The sequence below is a fragment of the Schistocerca nitens genome, chromosome 2, assembly GCF_023898315.1.
Source record: "Schistocerca nitens isolate TAMUIC-IGC-003100 chromosome 2, iqSchNite1.1, whole genome shotgun sequence".
Lineage (NCBI taxonomy): Eukaryota > Metazoa > Arthropoda > Insecta > Orthoptera > Acrididae > Schistocerca > Schistocerca nitens.
In genome coordinates, this window is record NC_064615.1 from 196,608,083 (window position 1) to 196,633,988 (window position 25,906).

The 25,906-nt window shown below is 38.5% G+C and overlaps 1 protein-coding gene across 1 annotated transcript in view; it reads right to left on the reverse strand.

The window, feature by feature from the left end:
* Positions 1–17,644: 17,644 nt before the first annotated feature.
* LOC126234320 (guanine nucleotide-binding protein subunit beta-2-like 1) overlaps positions 17,645–25,906 on the reverse strand; it is an 84,090-nt gene continuing 75,828 nt past the window's right edge. Inside the window, exon 7 of the mRNA XM_049943005.1 lies at positions 17,645–18,487. Coding sequence (XP_049798962.1) covers positions 18,305–18,487 — 183 coding nt within the window. The 3' untranslated portion in view covers positions 17,645–18,304. The remainder of the gene's footprint in view (positions 18,488–25,906) is intronic.

The following is a 25,906-nucleotide window of genomic DNA, read 5'->3' on the forward strand; positions in this document are numbered from 1 at the left end:
CTGCATTTTATATCCCCTCTACTTTGGATACTGTCAGTCTGTTGTCCAAATAGCAAAACACATCTACTGTTTTTAGTGTGACATTTCGTGATGTAAATCTGTAAGCACCACTCCTTTTAATTTGATTACACTACATTACCTGTTTTATTTTGTTGATATTCATGTTATACCCTTTTCTCAAGACACTATCCATTCCATTCAATTGACCTTCGAAGTCCTTTCCCTTTCCTAACAGAGTTACAATGTAATTGGCAAACCTTAAATTTTCCTTATCACGAACTTCAGTTCCCTTTCCACATTTCTATTTTGTTTTCTTTACTGCGTACTCATTGCACAGATTGAGTGACATGAAACAGGCCACAAGCATTGTCTCACTCCCTTCCCATGTAATCGTCGTTTCACACCTATAAAGAAACTATGGATTCATCGCAATCTTTTACTCTCTATTTTATCCCTGCAACTTTTAGACTTTCAGAGGGTGTATTTCTGCCAAGTGCCAAATGCTGTTTCTATAAATGTGGATTTGTCTTATTTCTTCAACATATTTTCTAAGATCAGTCCTCAGGTCCATATTACCTCGAGTGTTCTAATATTTGGTCAGGATTAAACTGACTGTCTCCTAATTGGTAGCCTTTGATTCTTCTGTAAATATCTTGTGTCAGTATTTGCAACCATAAGTTGTTGAATTGAAGGTTCGGTAACGTTCACATTTGTCAGTAACTGCTGCCTATGTATTTGGGACTATTACATTCTTCTTGCAGCCTGAGAACATTTTTTCTGTCCTGCAACTTGCATACCAGGTTGAATAGTTTTGGCATGGATGGTTCTCTAAAGTATCTTAATTTTCCGAAAATGTCTGCCACAGGAGACTTCTTGTGATTTACACCCCTCAGTGTTCTGAAATTCCTCTCACAGTATGATCTCCCTATCTCACCTTCATCCAAGTCACTTGCCTGATTATGACAATATCTTCAATTTTGTGAACTTCGTGTGGCCCTATGTATCCCCACCATTTTTGTTTTCAGCCTTGCCTAGTTTTCTTAGCACCCGCTCGCAAACCAAGTTCTATGTATATACAGCTGCTTCTCTTTTCTCTGAAGATTTCTTTGATCTTCATACATGCTGAATGTTTTCTTTTCATAGTAATCCTTTTGCTATACACTCCGATTTACCTAAAAACTCTCACTGATGCCAATTTCAAGTTTTTGCCAGCTTCCTGTACTTAGTATTGAGTGAGCTCTGTGGCATGCCCAAATTCTGGTACTTTGTTGCAAATCAGAACAAGTTATATAGCACTGAGCCATGCCAACCTGAGATGTCGCATTGTGCTAGAGTGTCCCTAAGTTCCTGTCCACAGCTCTGTATTGACAACAGAAGTAATTTCAAGCAGATATCGCTCTGGACTACACAGCAAATAGAACATTTTGTACGGGTTGTAATATTAGCAATATTATGAAAAGGATGGACTACTGCTCAACTTGTAAAGATGAGAAGGTGAAAGCTGTTATCTTTTTGGAGAGTAGCAATCTATCCTTTTTGATATTTTTAAATAGAATGTTTTGTGACACATCTTACACACTATTCTTATCCGAGTCCAGCACTATAATGATATCACAAGAAGGTTTTTTCAGGAGATAATAAAATAGTCTTTGGTAAAGGATTGTTGTATTATGATGATGAAAGAAAACAAGACATCATCAATGTAGACTAATCCTCTTATGCTCTAGTCCTGCCCACACCAGCATCTTTACCACAATCCTGTCAAATGACCTGCAGTTAAGTCTGGCTTCTTGTCAGGAGATCCTAATCAGCACAATTTGCACAGTTTCTGTACAGACTCTCTATTGTAAATTATTTGCCATTTTTTATTAGTGGGCTAACTAGTTCTGTTCTCTTCATGTTTGTAACATCCAAACACCCTGTATTTAGTCGGACGGCAAGAAAGGAGCAATACTTTTAATTACTTGTTTATCAAGGAACTGTTGCTGTGGTTTCCAGTTCAAAGACTGCTTTTATGCAGCTTGAACAGTCTTTCCAATTTGGGAAAGATCTCACAAATGACAAAAATTGTTGAGTGCATGCATGTCCCATTGTATTAATAGCAATAATGGAAATCCTTGGATTGGACAATATTTAAAATAAGGGGAAACTGTAAAATTGATGCGCAGCACACAAACACACTGCAATAGGAAACAGTGTTGACTATCTTTTGATCAGTGACTCTCTTTCAAGTGAAAAGTACACACGTTCACACATACAACCACACAGATAGCAAAATGTGCACTACTGCGGGAAAACAGCTATTATCAGGGGTGATGCATGAGGGGAGAAGGTAGGTAAGGACACATGAGGCAAGTAGTGGATACTGTGGTAGTGCGAGGCAGTGCGGAAAATACAGTTGTCAGCAGCTGCACACTAAGATGAAAGGAGTTTTGAGGTAGTAGAGCATGTAAGAGATACAGAAAAAGGAGTGTAAGAGATACAGAAAAAGGGAGATGGGGCAGTGATAGGGAGAGGGGGCAGTGATAGGGAGAGGGAGGGGGAAGGACAGAGGGAGGGGGAGGGAGAGAGAATAACCTTGGGTAGAGGGGGGTGCAAGTGCCACAAAGGGGCTCAGTGGTGCACAGGTGCAGTACATGATGTGGATGGGGAAGGAAAATATGGAGCGCAATTGAAGTTATTTTCCTGGTGTGCTTGCTTTCTTCTTCTCCCAAAATCTCTTCATGTTCTAACTGGTTTTTGTTACGGTCTGTCCATGTTCTCTTAATAACGCTATGTTTAACTTCAGACTGATGCTTGTCAAAATTTTGGATACAGCTGTGTCCTGTAGATTTTTTCTTGTAATGCTTAATCCATTAATTTTAAGTACCCAACTGACTTTAACATTCATTGAGGGGACAAGGTAATGAATCCTTTTGGTCAATCATATTGTTTACTCTGAGAATGTAGCTACAAAATTTCTATTTTCTTTTCCTGAACGTGTTGCAGATTTTCTCCTGATTTTGATGTAACTTGTTCGACTTCCTGCTCATCTAGAGACCCTTAACACAAACTGGGCCAGTAATTTTACCTTCTTTTTCTATGTCTTTAACTGATAAGCTATCTCCACTGGTTACAGCCACTGATGCATATAACATTTCAGGTTTGATTACTTGGATGTTATATTTAATTTTGCCTTATGAGATATTGATTTTTATTGTACCTATCCCGTGCAATTCTCTAAGCTTTTTGCAATTCCGTAATCCTCTCTGTCTGCACCATGATTTAATCTGAATGGTGGGTGATTTCTTCTGTGTATCAAATCTAGATATTTGATAATCTTGCCAAACTGTGTGTGTAAACATGAGTCCTCCATGGCTCTCAAGGAGACCATTCTACGTATTGGGTTCTTCCATAAGAAATTTTCAGTTTAATTATAACTGCCATTTCATTGCATTTTTTCAAGCGAATTAATTGCTGCTTCTCTGTTTTTGGAAAGATAGCTAGATTGTCTGCATAAGCTGAACATCATAAATGAATTTTAGTTGCACACAACCTGTCAATGGTTATTTGTTTTGCTTCTTTTTCTCATATCCAAATTACTTTTTCTAGTACAAGATTTAACAGTAGGAGGGATAGTCTGTCTAACTTTTGAGCTGGTATCAGTTAATGTTTGTTCAATCAACTGTCTTGCCTTTCTATCCACTTGAAACTCTTCCAGCATATTAAATAGTGCACAGCTATCTACTGAATCACGTGCTTTTTTGAAGTCTACGGAGCTGATTATTATTTGTCTGTCCTTGCCATCTTGACTTTGAGAATTGGTTCCACACTGGACCTAGCTAGCGTGAAACATGCTTGATGTCTGTCAATTAAATGGTCTGTTCATGCTTCAAGCGTTTTAAATACGATTTTTGAAAGTGAAAGAAAACAAGTAACTGGCAGCAATGAAATCCCTAGGAAAACGGCAGCAAGGAACAGGAGAGGACACCATGTGCGCTCTGTATGTATGCCTGGAGGCCTCAATCATCATGTTGAAGAGGCTATCCAGCAGCGACTGAGGGAACAGGGTGCAGCCAACTGCAGATTGTGGTGCACGTTGGAACAAATGTTGCCCGTTGTCAGGGCTGCGAAGTCATTCTTGAGTCATTCCAGCGACTGGCAGAGAAGGTTAAGAAAATCAGCCTTGTGCGTGGAGTGTCAACAAAGCTCACAATTTGCAGCATTGTTCCCAGAACTGATTGTGGCCCTTTAGCTCTGAGTCAAGTGGAAGGACTGAACCAGAGACTTCAAAGGTTCTGTGATCAGTTAGGCTGTGACTTCCTGGACTTGCGCCATAGGGCTGAGAATAGCAGTGTCCCCCTAAATAGATCAGTTGTGCATTACACATTTGAGGCTGCTACCCAGGTAGCCGATTGTGTGTCAGGTGCACACAACAGTTTCTTTTCGGTTAGGTAACACTCCATCCAATCCAGATAATGATGGTTGTATGAAACCCAGAAATATCAGCGTGAAATCGAAAGAAATGCCTCCCACAGGTGAGAGTATTAAAATCCTAATGGTAAACTGCCAAAGCATTCTTAACAAAGGCCAGAGTTTGAAGTGCTCATGAAAAGCAGTGAAGCTCACATAATACTAGGTACAGAAAGCTGGTTGAAACCTGAAATTGACAGCAGTGAGATTTTTGGAGAAAATTTAAATGTATATAGAAAGGATAGGCAAATGGGAAATGGAGGTGGTGTATTTGTTGCAGTAGACAAGAAACTCAAATCCATTGAGATAGAAATTGAAGCTGCATGTGAGACTGTTTGGGCAAGACTCAGTATCAGTGCATGCATAAAACTGTAAATGGATCCTATCGCCCACCAGACCTCATCTCTTGATGTAACCAAAAACTTCAGAGAAAACCTTACTTCACTTGCACTTAATTTCCCCAATCATACAGTAATCATCAGTGGAAGCTTAAATCATCCAACAATTAATTGGGAAAATTAGTTTTCTTCACTTAAAACTTCCGGGCTGATAGGCCGCGGTCGAAGTACAAAACACTCTCCTGACGTTTCATCTCCAACTGCGGGAGACGAAACGTCAAGAGAGTTTTATACTTCGACCACGGCCTATCAACCCGGAAGTTTTAAGTGAAGACAATACCGGCTGTGAAAGCTTACATTGTATGAAATTACAGTTTTGTTAGTGGTGGGTGTGATAAGGCATCCTGTGAAACTTTACTGAATGCCTTCTCTGAAAAACTACAACAGATAGTTAGAAACCCCACTAATGATTGAAATATATTGGATCTAATGGCAACAAATACACCCGACCTCTTTGAGGATGTCCACATTGAAACTGGTATCAGTGACCATGACACGGTTGTGGCAACAATGATTACCCTAGAACAAAGAACAACTAAAACAAGCAGAAAGATATATATGCTCAATAAACTACATAAAAGATCAGTAATGTCTTATCTCAATGAGGAACTTGGAACTTTCAGCACAGGTCAGGAGCATGTAGAGGAACTCTGGGTCACATTTAAAAGAATAGTTGATCATGCACTGGACAGATATGTACACAGTACAACAGTTCATAATGGGAGGGAACCTCCACAGTATAGTCACTGTAAAGAAAGTTCTAAAGAAACAGAATTACTGCATAATAGGTGTAAAACAAAGATACGGCTATAGATAGAGACATGCTGAATGAAATGAGTTTGGCTGTCAAGAGACCAATGTGTGAAGCTTTCAATTAATAACCTAGCGAAATACTGTAAAACGATATTTCACAGTTAGTTTCGCGTTCCATTGATCGATATCATGGTAACTTATGTGGAACATGTCTAGTGCTCAAGAAATGCACACATGAATCAAGTTAAAAAAAAACCTTAAACTTTTTATTACCTACCCCAGTCCCCTAACCGGCACAAAATGCATATATTATACCTATAGATTTACTTATTCCTATTCAAGAATCCATCTATGGAATAGAAGGAGTTGTCAAGGAGATATGGTTTCAATTTACTTTTAAAACTATTACTGCTGTCTGTCAGACATTTTATTTCATCTGGTAATTTATCAGAACATTTTACAGCAGAATATTTTACCCGTTTCTGTGCCAAAGGTAGGTTAAGTAGAGGATAGCGTAAGTCTTTTTCTTCTGGTATTACAACCATGAATGTCACTGTTGTTTCTGAACTGGTCCATGTTGCTGAAAACAAATTTCATTACTGAATAAATTTACAGTGAGGATGTTGTAATAATTCCTAAACTTTTAACACTTTCGCTGCCATCTGCACACCAGCGCGTCCAGCTGATACTGGTGAACATGCTGTGGACGCACCTGCGTGTCGAGAATCTCAGCTGTTGCGAGGCACCACGGTTTAGTCAGGTACAGACATTTGGTATGGTTTATTGCCCACAGGCACTCTAAGAACGTATTGTTTTCAATTTTTACAGGTGCGGTTCGCGTTTTTTCCCTACAGTTTTTCTCTGTTGTGGGACTGAAAATGGGAAACAATCGTGACACGGCGAGCCCTTCAACATCTAAGAAACGTAAAATACGGGACACCTTAAACGTACAAAAACTAACGGACGTACAAAAACTAACGGACGTACAAAAACTAACGGACGTACAAAAACTAACGGACGTACAAAAACTAACGGACGTACAAAAACTAACGGACGTACAAAAACTAATGGATGCAGAATTATTACGAATATTAGAAGAAAGCTGTTCAGAAATGGAACTAGCCAGTAGGGAGGACAGGTGGAAGGAAATCCAGTGAAGAGTCTGACGGAGCCGAGTTTGCTTTAGATGAGACTGTAGAAAGGGCAGAAGGAGTGGTAACATAGCTGATACAAGTGTTGCATGGGAAAGCGAGCCAGTTGGAATGGTAGATTGCCCGTTTATAAAAAATGAGGGACTGCTAATTCTACTAACGGGAACTCTGAGGACGAATAGGAAGGATATACCCAAGGAAAAACAGAAGGCAAAATTACAAAAAGGTGAAGCCGTTGCCAGATTTGCAGAAGGAGTTATGATAGGTAAGTGGCGTGATAAGAGGGAGGTTTACTGCATTTCTAATGCATTTACAAATGAAATGGTTGAGGTTGAAAACAAAAGAAAGGAGAAGAAATCTAAGCCCTTGGCCATTGTAAACTACAATAAATTTATGTCGGGAGCTGATCAGCACAATCAGATGTTATCATATTACCTCTCAGAATGAAAAACCATACGCTGGTACAAGAAATTTTTTATCCACATTATGGAAATGATGCTGACAAATGCACGTGCCCTACACAATAAGTATTCTGGCGCAAAACTGCCCCTCCAAGAATTCGGACTCATAATAAGAGCACTAATGCCACAAAAGCAGGTAGAACGGCCAGTCAGAAATCCCCCACATGTTGTGGTAAAACGAGAATCAACTGGAAAATCAAAAACACTGAGAAAAAAGTGCAGATCATGCGCCAGCCGAGGACACCAAACAGACATGATTTACGAGTGCCCAGATTGCCTAAATAAAGCAGGGTATTGTTTGAATTGTTGTGTTATTCACCACTTCTAAAGGCAGATAGCACTTTCGTTGTTCTTTCATTATTCGACAGTTATGTGTAGGTACTACTCTCGAACTTTGTATTTATTTTATTTGTTTGAGTGTAAGCTGTAAAGTTCTTGATTGTATCTCTTCTGAGATTTGACATACATTGTATTTCAGAAGTTTCTTCAAGATCTTGTGTTTGTTTTTGAATGCTGTTTCTACTATATTTTTTGTTCAATAAATATGTCGTTTGTCAGTAGGATGTTTCGTTTTATTTTTGAATATAAAATGAACATTTAGTACTCAAACTGTCACAATTTTCAGGAAAAATAAACGAGACGCACTAGCGCGTCCGTGGCCACCCGCTACAGAATGTGGACTGATATGCCGCTGACACCTTAGTGCGGCCCAAAAAAATTTGATTCACGAGAGTAAATTTTGTCTTTTACTTATAAAATAAATACATTTTATGTTACTTTTAGCAATACAGTTTGAGATTCTACTTAAAAAATAATTGGTTATGTGGAAACGCAAGGCCAATTACAGTGGCAGTGAATGTGTTAAAGAAATGTCTACAAGACGTGCGACTATAAGCCCCACACATTATTCTAACCACTTTCTTTTGACCAGTGAATACTTTTTGTTTAAGTGTTGAGTTACCCCAAAATATTATTCCGTATGACATCAGAGAGTGAAAGTCTGCAAAGTGTATTAGTTTGCTAATTTCCATTTCCTCAAAATTAGCAATTATTCTGATTGCAAAAGTTGCTGAACCTAGTTGCTTTAGGAGATCCAAAATACGAGTTTTCCAATTAAGATTCTCATCTATATGTACACCCAAAAACTTAGCACGCTCTACCCTAGCTACTGACTTCTGTTGATGTATTATATTTATTGAAGGAACTGATCTCCTTGGAGTAGAAAATTGGATGTACTGTGTTTTTTCAAAGTTCAGATCAAGACCATTTACAGGGAACCAATCAACAACTTTTCCAAAAACATTATTTTTATCGTTTTCTATTGGAGTTTCGTTTACTGGATTAATAATGATGCTTGTATCATCATTAAACAGTGTCAGTTTAGCTTCTTTTTTTCAGATAAGAAGGGAGATCATTCACATATATGAAGAACAGAAGGAGACCCATGATCGGACCCTGTGGAACACCTAATGTAATTTCACCCATTACATGAAGTGGGAAACTTCCTTAAATCACTTAAATCTTATAAGAAACTTTTTGCTTCCGGTTCTGTAATTATGACTTAAACCACTGATATGATGTTCCATTTATACCACACACAATTCTAATTTCTGTAACAATGTCATGGTTCACACAATCAGATGTTTTGGATAAGTCATAGAAAACTCCAGTTGGTGACATTTTATTATTTAAAGACTATTATGTTGGCAGTGAAATTTTATATTGCTGTCTTCAGTGAAACAGCATTTTTGAAATCCAAATGTGATTTACAAAGTATCCCATTATGTTTAGATGGCTACCCACTTTCGAGTACATTACTTTCTTGATGATTTTTGAAAATGTTGTAAGCAACGATACTTGTCGGTAATTATCGACATCTGCAGTGTCCCCTTTTTTGTGGAGAGGCTTGACAATGACATATTTTAACCTGTGTGGGAAAATACCTTGAGTTAGTGTTGCATTACAGATGTGACTCAGAACATCTGCTGCAACTGTTACACGTTGTTTTAATACCTTGACAGAGATGTCATCTACTCCAACAGAACATCTATTTTTCAAAGAGTTAATGATTTTCCTTATTTCACAAGAGGGGGTTAGTTGAAAATTAATCTGACTATGGTTTCTCAAAACTACTCTTCATGTACTGCTTGGCTTTTCCTTTTGAACTATTCTCACCAATTTTTTCACCTATACTTCAGAAATGGTTGTTAATTTCATTAGCTACTTGTGTACTGTTGGTTAAGATGGTGTAATTCTCTTTAATAGAAATACTACCTACCCCAGTGGTTACTTTTCCTGTGTCTCTTCTACCAACATTCCATACTGATTTGATTTTATCGCCCGAGTCGTTAATTTCATCTCTAATATACATATTTTTTTGACTTTCTGACAACTTTTCTCAGTATGTTACAGTAATTTTTATAGTCTAAAATTACTTCTGGGTCTTTACTAATTCTTGCTGCCTCATACAATTTTCTTTTTCTTTCTGAAGACACTGATAACATCTCTTCAAATGGTGCATATTATTTTTCTGATCGGGGGGAAAAAACCTCAGGGTGTTCCACAAGGCTCCGTATTAGGCCCAGTTCTATTTCTCTTCTATGTTAATGACTTACCATTAAATATCACCTCCCCATTAGTTCTGTTTGCAGATGATACTTCTGTCTTATTTGAAGATCAGGATTTGGAAAAAATTCCCAAATCTGTGATCAGTACCCTGAGTGCTTCAGAAACTCCGTTTCAGCTAATCAGTTGAATCTGAACATATCTAAGACTCACGTGATGCACTTCAAAATCAAACAGTCAAAATGTGAGCGGATTACAATTGTAAACAACAACTAAGATATAGAAGAAGTTGACTCAGTCAAATTCTTAGGTTTAAAAATAGATAAAAATTTGAGGTGACAGGCACACACTGAATAACTGGCAAACAAACTGAGCAGCTTTGCATTTGCAATGCAAATATTATCAACTGCAACTGGCATGGACACACGAAAAGTGGCATATACAAGCTACTTCAAATCCATTATTAGGTGTGGTATTGTTTTTCGGGGTAACTCAACAAACATAGTGCGGATAGTAAAAATACGGAAAAAATCATTCGAAATATCTGCACTGCAAATGACAAAAAACAGGGTGACCATTATTTAGGAAACTTAAAATATTAATTCCACCATCCTTACACATACAAGGCGTGATTCAGAAGTTTCAAGACTGATTCATTTCTGAGTAGCGGAGCACACGCGGACCAGTTCTGCCAGTGGGGGAAGTAGTGGGGCGGTCTCAGGCCCGGCAGTTGCCTCCGGAACCCTGGAGAGTGAGCATCGCTTGCAGTGTGAATGCGTGTCATTGACCTCGGTCGAAAAGTGAGCGAGGCGGAAATGGAGCAGCGTTATGGGATTAAGTTATGTGTGCGACTGAACAAAACTGCCACGGAGACTCTCGGTATGATTTAAGAGGCCTTTAAGGAAGGAGCCATGTCCTGTGCAATCGTTTTCATTGTGGCACAAACGTTTCAAAGACAGCTGCAGGAATGTTGAAGACAACGACCGCTCTGGGAGGCAATTATAAAGCTGAACGGATCAAAATGTGAAGGGTGTGTGGGAACTTTTAAACAATGAGTGTCGTCTTGGTGTGAGTGCTCCACCGCTTGAGGGATCGAGTTTGCTGCCCAGCGATCAAGGGCAATTGGATTCTCAAACATGACAATGCGCCCGCTCTCACATTGCGCGCCGCCGCCGAAGTTTTGGTCAAGTTCAAAGTAACAACACTGCCGCAGCCACACTACAGCCCTGTCTTGGCTCCAAGTGACTTTCTCCTTTTCCCCCTGAATCAAGACAGGCCTAAAAGGGAAGTGATTCGACTCCATCAATGCCATCCAGCAGGCTTCGACAAGAGCCCTTGACAGCATGACTCCCGAGGTCTTCCAGAAAGGCTACTAACAGTGGAAGACACTCGGGCAGCGCTGTGTTGATGCTGGATTACATCTTTAAGAATTTTAGTCCGTTGTACTTAAATGTCCAATAAATTTCTAGTTCTGAGTTAAGTCTTGAAACTTTTGAGTCACACTCTGTATATGTGATAATAATATTTTTGTACACCAGACATGAATTATTTGAAGAAAATTTTATGCTCCCCACCCACCGCCTCAGACTGTATGCCCAGGGACCTCAATACATGGGAATGAAAATTTGTAATAAATTAAAAGGGAACAAGCTGATGCAGACGAATTGAGGTTCACTTAAAAAAAAGTTATATGAGGTACTGACACTTAAGTGTTTTTACTCAGTGGATGAATTCATGTGGGACAAACTGGAAATTTGAGCTTGATACAATGTGTTACATATTCCAAGATATATCCTTACAGTGTTATGATTTATTGTTGTGCTATTATTTATTAATGTAAAATTCCTTGAACTTTGTTATAAATTTTTGACATGGCTCCTGTATCCAAACCAAATGGACTGCAAATGTATGTCATGAGATGAATAAAACAATTAACAATTCAATTTAATACCTGTAGTGATCCAAGGGGTCTTTGAAAACTATTTGGTGTTACATTTGGTAATATTTTTGGGGAGGCGGGGGGCAACAGTGTTCAAAAAGGGATAAAAATTTATCAAGAAATATGTTGCATTTATCATTATCATTTGGCTCATTATATACATCTTCCCAATTAACATTTCTTAAACTTTCTCTGACGTGCTCTATAGATACTGGGTTGACCAGCCGTACACTTTCACTTAATGGTTTCTGAAATGTACATCCTGCTAAGTTTTGTAAGTTAATCAGTTGTGCATCCTGGTCTGATAATCCATTTATCACAGGGAAAGCATGTGTTAGTTTTATATCCTCTTGCTGCACAAATACATTATCTATTAGAGTGCTACTGTTTTGAGCTATACGTGTAGGGAAATTGATCATCTGATTCTAAATTATATGTCATTAGTAACACTTCTAGTTCACTATTCCTACCAGAATTGCTTAGAAAGTTTACATTGAAATCACCAAAATTTAATAACTTCTTTTCGTCTGACAGACAGCATAATAGACAAACATTATCATGAATAGCTCCCTATCCCCTAATGGGGTCCTGTACACAGTTGCTAATATCAACACTACATTATCTAACTGTAGTACACATGCACAAACTTCAAAGTGCTGATCGACAAAAAATTTGTTTACTTCTACAATTTTGTACTTACACCCTTGTTTTGTGTAAATGGCAACTCCTCCTTTATCCATGCTAGATCTGCAAGTGTAAGATGTTAAATTATACCCATTTATGCTGACACTTTCCATCCCCACAGTTACATGGTGTTCAGATGAAGTATATCAATCTCATTCTTATTTTTGAGACCATCTACACACACTAACAGCTCATCTACTTTATTTTTTATTCGCCTGGTATTCTGATGAAGTACATTGATACTACCCTTAGCTTTATCCTTAATTTACTGTACATGAAGCTCCTTTTATTCTATTTTTCTTGATTATTGTCTGTCTGGGCTTTGGCTTTAATCTAAAAAACCTGTCAGCCTGGTTCCATTAACCACAGTGATCATCCCTTGTATGAGTCAGTGCCACACCCATGTTTATTATCGGAAGTGTGATCATATGGGGAATCAAGTGAAATTTATGACTATTGGGGACTTTTTGGTAGGGAGGACACAGTATGTTATCTTGTATGGAATCATCGTCAGATGTAGAAGTAACTTTGGGTGTGACTGAGGGAACTATGCTGGGACCCTTGCTGTTCTTGTTCTATAATAATGACCTTGCAGACAATATTAACAGTCCAATCAAGCTTTTTGCAGAGGATGCAGTTATCTGTAATTAAGTACTATGTGAAAGAAGCTGCATAAATATTCAGCCAGATCTAGATAAGATTTCAACAGAGTGCAGATATTGGCAACTTGCTCTAAATGTTCAGAAATGTAAAACTGTGCACTTCACAAAATGAAAAAAATGTACTATCCTATGACTGTAATACGAGTCACTGTTGTAATCAGCTAACTCATACAAATATCTGGGTGTAACACTGTAGAGACATGAGGTATAATGATCACATAGATTCAGTAGTGAGTAAAGCAGATGGTAGACTCCAGTTTACTGATAGAATACTGGGGAAATGCAACCAGTCTACAAAAGAGATTACTTACAAATCACTCGTGCAACCCATCCTAAAATACTGCTCATGTGTGTGCGAACCATACCAGATAGGACTAACAGGGGATATTGAACATATGCAGAGAAGGGCAGTATGAATGGTCACAGGTTTGTTTAATCCATGGGAAAGTGTCACAGAGATAATGAACTGGAAGACTAAAACAGGCGTAAACTACCCCAAGAAAATCTATTAAAGTTTCAAGAACTGGTTTTAAATGATTACTCTAGGGATACACTACAACCCCCAAAGTATTGCTCGCACAAGCTTAGAATAATTACTGCATGCCCAGAGGCTTTCAAACACTCATTCTTCCTGTGCGTATGTGGATGGAATGGCAAGAAACCCTAATAACTGACAACAGGATGTACCCTCTGCTGTACACCCCATGGTTGATTGCAGAGTACAGATGTAGAAATCCCTTGGTACTCATTTATATCAGTTTTATCACCTTTGTGTAATTTGTGGATTATGGCACACTGTTATTCCTTAGGGACCATTTCCTCTATCTCTAAGAACTTAAATTTTTGGCAAAGGCTTTCCACTTTTTCACGTTTCTGCTGTTATACCATCTGCCTTTAGGTCTTTAAGTTATTTTTTTGTCAATTTCTATTGTTGGGGGTTGTGATTCTGTGAGACATGTTTTTGAAATGTGAATTTGACTGGCAGAAATTCATAATTTAAAAGATCTTTGAAGTAGTTTGCTAAGAGTTTACAGTTACCTTTATTATTTATTTACAGTCGCATATGGGCATCAGAAGACTGACACTGGGTGCCTGATATGTTGATATTTCTCCTCTAAGAATTCTGTAGAAATTCTATGTTTTATTTTTCTTGAACTTAAGTTCTATTTCTGCTTGCTTGGTTTTATCATAATTGCATTTTAAAGAGCAAATGGTGTTTTATCAATATTTGCTTTATTTAAAGCTAACATTAAAATAAATAATTCCGACTACAGGAAACAGCCAGTCAGCATCTTTCAAACTGCACAGACCACCTTTTCCCCAGTAAAAACTGCCTTAGTTTTCCGCTCATTTACTGCAACGATGTCTACATGCGTGTGGATCAACTTTCTCCTCCTCCACCCCACCAAAAAATAAGACACTTGATTCAATTATACTTACCACCTTTTTCTTTATGCTTCTGTCAGCTTTGTTAAAATACTCTGTGTTAAATTATAATGACACAGAATTGCTGGCCACTGCTTACTTTACGTAAAACACTCATCAATCTATAGATTTTTTGACATCACAATGTTTTAATAGGGATGTTCCTGTTGGTAGTGGTATGCTATCAACTGCCTCTGACCTTTGAACTGACTTACCCAGACAGTTTAACAGATTCCAAACCATGCACTGTAGGGAAGTGAAATTCCTAGCACCAACAACAGGAAGATAAAAGCATAATATACTAATCACAGCTTTTGGAACTTTCTCATTTTTTCCTTCTGAGAAGAAAACTGACTGGTTGGCAAATTTGGAAACTAGCAACAAATCACTCAGCTCCATGTTTGAGAGAAGACATCAGATAGTAGCTGCTGTCTGAGGTCTTTCCATCTTTGCCTCCACTGGTCCTCACAAGGGGAGACCCTCTTAGTCTGGAGGCTGCCCCTCCTTTCTTCCCTGAGGAAGGAACATTCTACTTCCAAATGCTAGGATTAGCATATTATACTCTGAAAAGTTTCTATCGTCGATGCTAGTACTTTTGCCTTCTAAAAGGCAAACAGTGGTCAGTCTTTCTGTCTCCTAATTTAGGATGTCTCAAATTTTCTTGTTGATTTTATCATTAAAATATTCACATTTAAGGCAGACATGCAAGTAGGATTTCTTATTCTGAACTTTATATTGTAAATCACATTGCATAATCTGTATACAAGGTGGAGCAACTATCAAAAGAAATCCAATCATTGCCCATGTGTCTGCTGTGTTCTGGCCACTCTTAATGTGATGTAGTGACATCAGAAAAGAAAAGCTCTGCCATTATCAGCAGGTGATGTTAAGGGGCGTCTGATATGAAAGGTGGGTTTTCTTGTCCTGTACACTAACTAAGATGTGTGTTATTTCATGATATCTCATTTACAGAATACTTAAACAGCTCTCCAATGAAACATTTTAATAGAATTTGACTGACAGTCTTCCTAAGTTACTGCATGCACTGCAGTTTTTATTGTGAGAGACTAGTTAAGTGTTTGCCAGATCGGAACTATGGCCCAGATGTTTGTCTTTCATATCATGTATGCTAACAATGACCTCAAAAGTAAAAAGTTCTCTGCTCTATTAAACCACATATTCTAAATAGCATAGAAATTTTGATTGACCATTTGTGTGTGTGTGTGTGTGTGTGTGTGTGTGTGTGTGTGTGTGTGTGTGTGTGTGTGTGTTGCAGCTAGCCCTTTTACCTACTTTGACACTCTTGGAAGCTGACACCTCTCTCAATCGCCCTAACAGGCTGAGAACAGTCTGGGGAAGTGGGCACAGTATTCACTGTTGGAAATCAATAAGTTTAACTTCCACTTGTGACATATTCACGAGCTATGACCAGCCAAGGTTTCACAATTATGTTGTAAGCAGGGAAGGGAAAACTTAATACTGCACTATCAAGTTTTTGTGCAGTCAACATACTCTTGATGAAATAATTAACGACAGTTCAGTGTGGCAAAGGACAATCAATTATCACATGCACATCACAATGTTACATGACATAATAATTTTGCTAGAATAACAATATTTTTTAGGTTGGACGAAAAACATCACAAATACAACTGCTCAGTGAAAACATATTGGCACTAGCTAACACTGTGTCTACCAGACTGAATACAGCAAATCTTCCCATATAGATCGACATAGTTTTTGTATCTTAATTTTATGTATCTAAAACTGGATGAACACAAACCGACATAATGATGTCCTGCAATTTCTTTCTGGTTGCAAACTGGCGATTTTGGGGATGGGGCAGCTATTTACAGACAGGCGTAAGAATATGACAATTTCTGAACTTGCTTAATTCTCCGAAAAATCGGCTAGATTGGATGTTGCCATTTTTGTATGGATTATACGACTTTACTGTTATCTGGTTTATGATAAAAGTATGTCCTCATTATTTACTATAGTCGAAATTTCAATTAGCCATAACTTTTAATGAACTCAACTTTTAGTGAAACTAACTGTATCATTGGAATCAGGAAGATAAATATAACAAACTGAGTAACAGTGAAGACACTCAATACTCAATATCCATCCAAATTGTCATACAAATTACAACATAATGTCAAGAATGATTAGCTGTTCCCAAAGGCCACATAGCTATATGAAGGTGCTTCGTACGCAACAACCAATTTCACATTAGTCAATGTGCATCTTCAGGTTTTATAATGGTTACATTTTCCTGATGTAGATGGACAATTACGGAGTTCCAGCATTTGGAAAGCTATCCATGTTAAGAGTCAAACCTCACTGGTGGTTTGTCATAATAAAATTGAGTACACCCAAAAGATTTTTGTCAAAATGTACAAAGCATGACTGCTGAATTAGCCAGGCCAGTGAACACCCCAATGGTATATTACAGGATCAGGTGGACACCAATTGTATAAAACTCATACAGTGATTTTAAGTTTTACTTACATAAGTTTTATACAGCTGTTGTCTACTGCATCCTGTGTTATATCATAATGGGTGTTAACCAGCCTGGCTCATTCAGCTGTCACTTTTTAATTTTCAACAAACATCTTTTGGGATTCTCAATTTCATTATGACAACCCACCAATGTGGTTTTATTCTTAATGTGGATGATTTCCCAAATGCTGGGACTGTGTAATTGTCCAGCTATATTTTGAAAACATAGCCATTATAAAACCTGAAGATGGGTCTATACTGATGCGAAACCAGTAGTTGTGATTTAAGCACCTTCATACAGCTTCGTGGCTTTTGGAGCTACCTTATCATTCTTGACTTTTTAATTGTGATGATTTTTATAAAAATCTGAATGGTTATTGAGTTATTATTATTATTATTATTATTATTATTCACAAAGTCTCCGAGCTGTGGTTGCCCTCCCCAGACACTATTTGTAAAATTTAGATACACAATGAAAGGAACAGAAAACATAAGTTGGAGGAGTTTACAACTTACTATGTTTCCACTAGGTTTCAGGATATAAAATGAATAAAGCAGCATTACAAAAGAATTTCTGCAAACACAATGTATTATCAAAATAAAGCAATTGATACATCAACATTTTTGTAACAATTCACTTAATCTAAACAGTTTTATCACAGTGCAAAATTTTAATGCAGAACAAATATATAGGAACATAACAAAATCAAAAAGACTGGCAATGAAAGAATGTTGTGGGTGAACATTTCACCCCAACTAATGTCACTTTAAGCACATGACATGCTAACTAACAATTCATGTTACATCAGGACAGAAACACTGAAGGAAAACACAGCGAAACATATCACTTCTATGAAGAACAGAATCAACACTTTCACTGAAGGAAGAAAGCAATAGCAAATAAAATCAAGGAAAAAGTTTGTACTTCAATAAAAACACAGGAACTGTAATCTAAATTTTCACAAAGAAAAATTTGTAACATCATCTTACCTGAAACAAACGACTTCTGGAAAAATTTCTTTCCAGTAACAGACACGAAATCAATTACTCTTATTCATGGCACATAATCAGTCTCATATGAAAACACACACAAAAATATTTACTGTAGAGCATTAACATTTAAGATGAAGCTCAAGGCAATTTCAATTATAAAACAGGTACTGCAGATGTCCACTGCCTTGATTTATCACAGAATGTCTAACCATAACAAAATAACAACAACAAACATAAAAGGCAATGAAGGAACTCATCAACTGACAACAAAAATAGGAACTTTCAACTGAACCAAAAAACAGGAAATTTCCAGTGTGCCTCACGAGTTAGTGGTGATGACCTGCCAGGCTCTAATGTGGTTGTCCGAGTAGCCCGCAAACAAAGTTTGTCCATCACCTGACCATGCGAGTGACAGGCACTGTGGTGGTTCTGCGTCCACTCCCTGATATTGATTAAGCACTTCTGGGCACAGTTCATCTACTAACAGCTTACCTTCCAGATCCTGGAATTTCATAAAAATTTTGTGTTAGAGGAATGACATGCAGATAGAACTAGGACAACACCACTGACACAAAGCAAAATACAACTACTTTTAAAACTAATGAATGTTAAGTATTTACTCTTCAAGATACTTCAAAGCTTTCATAAACACTAATAGTGTTGGTCACGAGTTTACGTCCATATTCTTATGTAATTGACATTAGCAGCACCTGTACTTTCTGAACCTAAACCTTCTGAGAACTGATGATGATGAATCCCATACTCCGTAACAGATTGTAGGGAACGATGTGGGAGACCCGCACTGCCGTACTAGGCAAGGTCCTAGTGGAGGTGGTTTGTCATTGTCTTCCTCCGACCATAATGAGGATGAACGATGATTATGAAGACAACACAACACCCAGTCATCTCGAGGCGGGTGAAAATCCCAGACCCCGTCAGGAATCTAACCCAGGACACGCAGACAAAAAAGCAATAATGAGTCTTCAACTTAAATAAATAAGAATTGAAGTTTTCTGACTGGGCTTTATCAACACTTCATGACTAACAAGGGAAGAATGCAACCAACAGGTCACCAATTTTTCTTATCTCTTGCACGATTATATTACTTAGATGTACTAAATGCTGCTATAGCACAATGCACTCAAAAGTGTTTGAGAAATCTGTTCTCCAACTTTTACAAGCCTGTTGAGTCTCAAGCAACAATGCCAGAAACCTAGTGGCAGACGAGAGGTTTGTGATTATTGAATTCAAGTATCAGAGATTTTTTTCCCTAATGTTCACATAAATACTTTGTGAAGGATCACTGTAATTAGATCAAATTTATTTTATTAATTTTGTCTTTACATTTCAGGTTCTGATACATGGATTTTTTCCCCATCAACACTATGCAATTTGCATTGGCCAAGTGATGTGGAAAGGGACACAATTGTGGTGCCTCATGTTGGTGGTGGGGGGGGGGGGGGATGTTAGATATAGGGGGAATTAGTGAATTACAGTGGCAGGAGGAACAGGACTTCTAGTCAGGTGACTACAGGGTTATAAATACAAAATCAAATAGGGATTCTGCAGGAGTAGGTTTAATAATGAATAAAAAACAGGAGTGTGGGTAAGCTAGTACAAACAGCATACTGAATGCATTATTGTGGCCAAGATAGACACTAAGAACATGCCTACCACATCAGTACAAGTTTATATGCCAACTAATACCGCAGATGAGGAGATTGATGAAATGTATGATGAGATAAAAGATATTATTCAGATAGTGAAGGAAGATGAAAACTGAATAGTCATGGGTGACTGGAATTCAATATTAGGAAAAGGAAGAGAAGGAAACATAGTAGGTGAATATGGACTGGGGGTACAGAATGAAAGAGGAAGTGGCCAGGTAGAATTTTGCACAGAGCATAACTTAATCATAGCTAACACTTGGTTTAAGTATCATGAAAAGAGGTTGTATACGTGAAAGAGACCAGGAGACACTGGAAGGTTTCAGATAGATAATATAATGGTAAGACAGATTTAGAAACCAGGTTTTAAATTTTAAGACATTTCCAGGGGCACATGTGGACTGAACCATAGATTAAAACTGAAGAAACTGCAGAAAGGTGGTAATTTAAGGAGATGGGACCTGGATAAACTGAAAGAACCAGAGGTTGTAGAGAGTTTTGGAGGGAGCATTAGGGAGTGATTGACAGGAACAGGAGGAAGAAATACAGTAGAAGAAGAATGGGTAGCTTTGAGAGATGAAATAGCGAAGGCAGCAAAGGATCAAGTAGGCAAAAGGACGAGGGCTAGTAGAAATCCTGAATTGAATTGATCGAAGGAGAAAATATAAAAATGCAGTAAATGAAGCAAGCAAAAAGGAATACAAACACCTCAAAAATGAGATCGACAGGAAGTGCAAAATGGCTAAGCAGGGGTGGCAAGAGGACAAGTGTAAGGATGTAGAGGCATGTATCACTAGGGGGTAAGATAGATACTGCCTACAGGAAAATTAAAGACACCTTTGGAGAAAAGAGAACAACTTGCATGAATATCAAGAGCTCAGATGGAAAACCAGTTCTAATCAAAGAAAGGAAGGTAGAAAAGTGGAAGGAGCGTGCAGAGCTCCCAGGAATAGAAGACATTTCATTGGAACTACTGATAGCCTTGGGAGAGCCAGCCCTAACAAATCTCTACCATCTGGTGAGCAAGATGTACGAGATAGGCGAAATACCCTCAGACTTCAAGAAGAATATAATAATTCCAATCCCAAAGAAAGCAGGTGTTGATAGGTGTGAAAATTGCCAAACTATCAGCTTAATAAGTCATGTATGCAAAATACTAACTAACTTTCTACAGACAAATGGAAAAACTGGCAGAAGCCAACCTTGGGGAAGATCAGTTTGGATTCCATAGAAATGTTGGAACACATGAGGCAATACTGACCCTACCACTTTAGAAAATAGGTTAAGGAAAGGCAAACCTACATTTCTAGCATTTGTAGACTTAGAGAAGGCTTTTGACAATTTTGATTGGATGGCATGGGTCAAATACAAGGAGCGAAAGGCTAGTTACGATTTGTACAGAAACCAGATGGAAGTTATAAGAGTCAAAGGGCACGGAAGGGAAGCAATGGTTGAGAAGGGAGTGAGACAGGGTTGTAGCCTATTCCCAATGTTATTCAATCTGTATACTGAGCAAGCAGTTAGGGAAACAAAAGAAAAATTTGGAGTAGAAATTAAAATCAACGGAGAAGAAATAAAAACTTTACGGTTTGCCAATGACATTGTAATTCTGTCAGAGACAGCAAAGGACCTGGAAAAGCAGTTGAACATGTCTTCAAAGGAGGATATAAGATGAACATCAACAAAAGCAAAACCAGGATAATGGAATGTAGTCAAATTAAATCAGATGATTCTAAGAGAATTAGATTACTAAATGAGACACTTAACGTAGTAGAGACAATAAGAGAATAGAAGCTTTTGAAATGTGGGGCTACAGAAGAATGCTGAAGATTAGATGAGTAGATCATGTAACTAATGAGGAGATACTGGATAGAATTGGGGAGAAGAGGAATTTGTGGCACAACTTGGTAGGACATGTTCTGAGGCATCAAGGGATCACCAATTTAGTATTGGAGGGCAGCGTTGAGGGTAAAAATTGTAGAGGGAGACCAAGAGATGAATACAGTAAGCAGATTCAGAAGAGTGTAGGGTGCAGTAGTTACTTGGAGATGAAGATGCTTGCACAGGATGGAGTGGCATGGAGAGCTGCATCAAACCAGTCTCTGAACTGAAGACCAAGACAACAACAACAACAACAACAACAACAACAACCCTTAAAAGAGTACACGGGGATATAGAGAAGAATTTGTTAATTTAAAAAATTTAAAGTAATTGTTTTGTTTTTTAAGTTATATCTTTGTGGATTATTAATACAGAATGGATGTACAACATGCCCATAATTAAAGCTCCAGTTTCGAAACACTGTAGACAGAACTACTGCTCAAAGTGATGTCAGATTTGATCAGCATATTGTTGATGCAGGGGAAATACCATGGGACAAAACATAATGAAAATCTTAAACAGATGGCACTTTAAGCCTCTTAATGTAAATGGGGTCAGCTACAAATGACAGAGGAATCTCAACAGGACTGCTACAATTCGAGTTGCACACTACACCACCCGTGCTGTTCAGTGTGCATGACTGCACAAGTTCAGCAGTCAACAGTTGTGGTACTGTTAGTTAGGCAAGTCCATCCACAACAGCAAGGTCATATCACAATGGATGGGAAAAATCAGTTTTTAAATGTCCCAAGGCCAAAAACCATATAAAATGCGAAGTGACATCAGTTTCAAATTGTCGTGAGACTTACACAAGACATCTTCAATAGACTTACACAAGACATCTTCAATACACTATCCACCATTTTTTGCCAGAAGTTTAAATTGAGAAGCAGCATGTTCCACAACAGATCTGAGTGTTAAGGATCACATCAGAAAGCATTGTGCAAGGCATGCCTTCAATTCAGTTACATTCATAGCTGGAGCACTGAACACAACATCTGTCAGATAATGCCTCAGCCAGAAGTTACACAGAGTAAAGGTCATGTGATCTGGAAGGCCAGGCTGTAGGGAAATTGCGACATAATTCTAGCATTTCTGAAATGCCTCTGCAGCAGCTGCTTCACTAGCTGTACAATAGGCAGATGGGCGCCATCTTGTATAAAAATGATCTTACCCACATGTTTATGCTGTTGAACGGTTGGAATGACTGTGTGCAAAAGACTCTCATAGCATTTACCAGAGACAAAACAGGTAACAGAACATGAGGACTCATCTCCTTGAAAAATACTGCACTATTATAAAAGATGCTGTCAAGCCTCGCAACACAATCACCTTTGCAGAGTGAAGTTGTACCAATTCAAGTTATGGATTTTCCATTGCTCATATTCTGCATATTGACATGTCCTTGGAGATGTAAATGGGCTTCATCTGTTCACAGACTGTTCCATGACCATTCATGGTCCACTTCCATGTGAGTAAGAAATTCCAGAGCGAACATTTGTCTTCCTGGCAGGTTGGCAGGAAGCAACTCTTCAACATGGGTGATTCTGTATGGATAATAATGCAGGATGTTTAGTAGTATTTTATTCAGCGTGCTCGCAGGCATGTCCAAGGTTTGGACAGTTCTCTGTGCACTGCATGTTTGCACACCACTGCTCGACCTCTCTTGCAATGCTGTGGCCACATCTTCAACAGATGTCTGCCAACTACTTTCTTCCCTCTGTAACACTGCACTTCGAAAGAACCTGTCTTTTCAAATTTTGTAATCATTTTCTCCAGCCCTTGGCAGACATCTGACCAATCCCTTTTTTTCATACCCCAGATTGTCAAGAACTTCTACAGTCACCATTCTTGTAAGAGAACTTTAGCAGCAGCACACAATTCTACATGGAAACAGTCATGCTCGTGTCTGACACAAACTGAGGAACAGCCACGTGCAGCGTGTCTGTTGGTGTGCATATTCTTACTAAGTGCCCCCTCTTGGTCATATGTTCATTAAATTTTTGTTTGTTCCACAGTATCCCCTCCCCTCCATGTCAATAACGTGCCATTCAATTCTGAGCAGTTTTTCCTCTTTTTACTTTGTTTACAACTAACTTTGATTATGCACACCAATTAGGGACAGTATACAAGAAATAACTGAATTATTGTTTTCAAATCAAATGTACTACTTTCTTACGTTTGTTATGCTACTGAAGTGTACATTGTAGGAAGTAGTGTAGAAATGCACTTCTGCCATTAGTTTCTGTCAGACATTATTTCTAAACTTGGTAATAGTATCAGTTTAAGATAGTACTACATTATGGCAGTGCACAGATTTCTTGTTATGAAACTGAAATCTTTCAACTTTATTAGCAAATAGAAGGATAAATCATTTTCCCACACTGCACACAGGTAATAAAAGCTCAAATGAAATTGTGTAAATCCCTTCACTGGCATAGCCACCTCCTCACATTGCTGGTCAAAACAACACACAAAAACGTAAATGAAACTTTTTTTTTGTTTACTCAACTATGATTTATGGGATACTCCGGCTGGGAGCCACGCCACAAATGTGAAATCACAGAATCTGGTCTCAAAATACTATGACACGTAATTCGTAAGACAGATCAAATCGCAATCGTAAAAGTGAGTCCAGTTACATAATGACTTACTCATCCAATAAAGATAAGAGGTACATTAATTAGCATAATTTTTTCTTTCTTTCTATTGAAGCTGTCAACATTTTTATCAACACATTGATGATATTATTGCAAATGCAGTATACTTTATTTGAAGCATGTATACTCCAGTGTAACTTCACTGCCACAAGTGAATCACTTTATGAATACGCAAACGTTCCTTACCTCACTATACCACGAATTTACCACCAAGATTATATCAATCAATCTCTCTCTCTCTCTCTCTAAACACACACACACAGGTTGCCACAAGTACCCCAAGTGAAATTCTCTGATATTTCCCCGATTTCTAGCCAAGTTTCAACATTTTTCCTTGACAAATTTTGAGATCAAGGGTAATTAACTTACCCTTGAGATCTCAAAATAAGTTGACAGAAAATATAAGACTTCCGTATCTCTCCACCATTTTGTTTTGTTTTGTTTTAGGGTGCAAAAACAATTAGTGTCGTGCATGCCCATGTCAAAACTCTGAAACACGAGGAAAAAGAGAGGAGTTAAAAACAACTACATGTCAATCCCCAATGATGGAAGAGAATATAGCTAAAAACAGGGACATGGAGAAAGGTCTATAAAATACACAACAGGGCAATAGAGGTTCAGAGCTGAAAATTAAATAGCCTTCACCATATTGCTATGATGGATTCTGACAGGAAATGGCAGACACTTAAAAGTTGTGCGCAATATGCACAAAGTGGTGGGGGAGTGCCACTTAACAAATGGCAATGGCTAAAAAGGCCTAACATGCAACCTAGTTAAAATGACCTACTCGTGGCAGGTGGGCCGAAAGGAGGTTTTCCAAGCTGCTGGGAGAGGCTTAATAACTCTGAACTTATTCCCATGAAGGGAGGACCTGTGGCGATGCCAAAGTGACACCACTTCCTGACAGACGGCAACAGAGAGATCAGAGGGATTGAAAGAACTAGTGGGCTGAAGTACAAGGACTGCAGCCTTTGCAGCAGCCTCGTTTCCTGTCAGATTGACAGGACTAGGAACTCACATAAATGTTGCAGTGGCTCTATCAAGAGTGAACAAGTGAAAGCTTTCCTAGGCCTGTTGCACTAAGGAATGGACAGTGTACAGCACACAGAGACTTTGAAGGGCACAGAGAGAGTGAGCAGATGACACAATTGAAAAGCCTGTGTCGCCGGATGCACTCTGTGGCTTGATACAGGGCAAACAGCTCTGTCGTAAATATTTAACTATGTGCTGGAAGTAGATACCGAAAAATGTCGGCACCAATGACGAATGCAGACCCGACATCACGATCAGTCCAAGAGCAATCAGTGTACACAAAGGTACTATCGTGAAATTCTGTGCAAAGGTTGTGAAACTGAAGGCGATAGCACAAGGTTGGTGTAGTGTCATTAGAAAGCGAATGAAGGACAAGGTGAACACAGGCCACTGCATGAAGCAAAGGTGGTGAAGGGTTCATCAAACCCAATGGGAAAGTTGCAGGGAACATGAAGTTAACCTGCTGAAGCAAGAGCTGAAAGCGAAGTCCAGGAGGTAACAGAAGAGGGACATGCCCCCTACAGACGATCAAAGGAGTCATCGAAGGAGGCAGCATAGGATGGGTGGCCACACATGGCAGACAAATGGCATGCACACCTGCTCAGGAGAAAGTCGCGCCAGTAGGCCAGCAGTAGTCCAGCACCTTCTGCATAGAAACTCTCAACAGGGCTAGTGTAAAAA